The sequence below is a fragment of the Gekko japonicus genome, unplaced genomic scaffold, assembly GCF_001447785.1.
Source record: "Gekko japonicus isolate JY-2015 unplaced genomic scaffold, Gekko_japonicus_V1.1 scaffold109696, whole genome shotgun sequence".
NCBI classification, from domain to species: Eukaryota; Metazoa; Chordata; class Lepidosauria; order Squamata; family Gekkonidae; genus Gekko; species Gekko japonicus.
In genome coordinates this window covers 1-390 of record NW_015269887.1, presented here as the reverse complement: position 1 = coordinate 390, position 390 = coordinate 1, and the positions used below count along the sequence as shown (strand labels likewise).

Below are 390 nucleotides of genomic sequence, written 5' to 3'. Positions count from 1 at the left end.
CTTCGGAGCAGGAGTACCAGAAGACCCCCGCGTCTCCCCCCAGCCCTGACTCCAAGCCTCTGGACCTGACCTCCCTGTCCAGCGAAGAAGAGGATGGCAAGACCACCTCCGACCCGCCCAGCCCGGTCTCCTCTGCCACCGAGGCCGAGAAATTCCACTGCAGCCAGTGCAGCAAATCCTACTCGACCTTTGCCGGCCTTTCTAAGCACAGACAGTTGCACTGTGACTCCCAGGCCAGGAAATCTTTCAGCTGCAAGTACTGTGAGAAGGAATACGTCAGCCTGGGAGCGCTCAAGATGCACATCCGAAGCCATACCCTGCCTTGCGTCTGCAAGATCTGTGGCAAGGCTTTCTCCAGGCCGTGGTTGCTGCAGGGCCACATCAGAACGC

At 59.5% G+C, this 390-nt stretch overlaps 1 protein-coding gene across 1 annotated transcript; it reads left to right on the top strand.

The window, feature by feature from the left end:
- Positions 1-5: 5 nt before the first annotated feature.
- Positions 6-386, top strand: LOC107125482 (protein snail homolog Sna-like; the record flags this gene model as incomplete). The annotated part of the gene is made up of 1 exon (XM_015428900.1): positions 6-386. A coding segment is annotated over one exon (381 nt), but the record flags the coding sequence as incomplete, so codon positions are not given.
- Between the last annotated feature and the right edge of the window lie 4 nt (positions 387-390).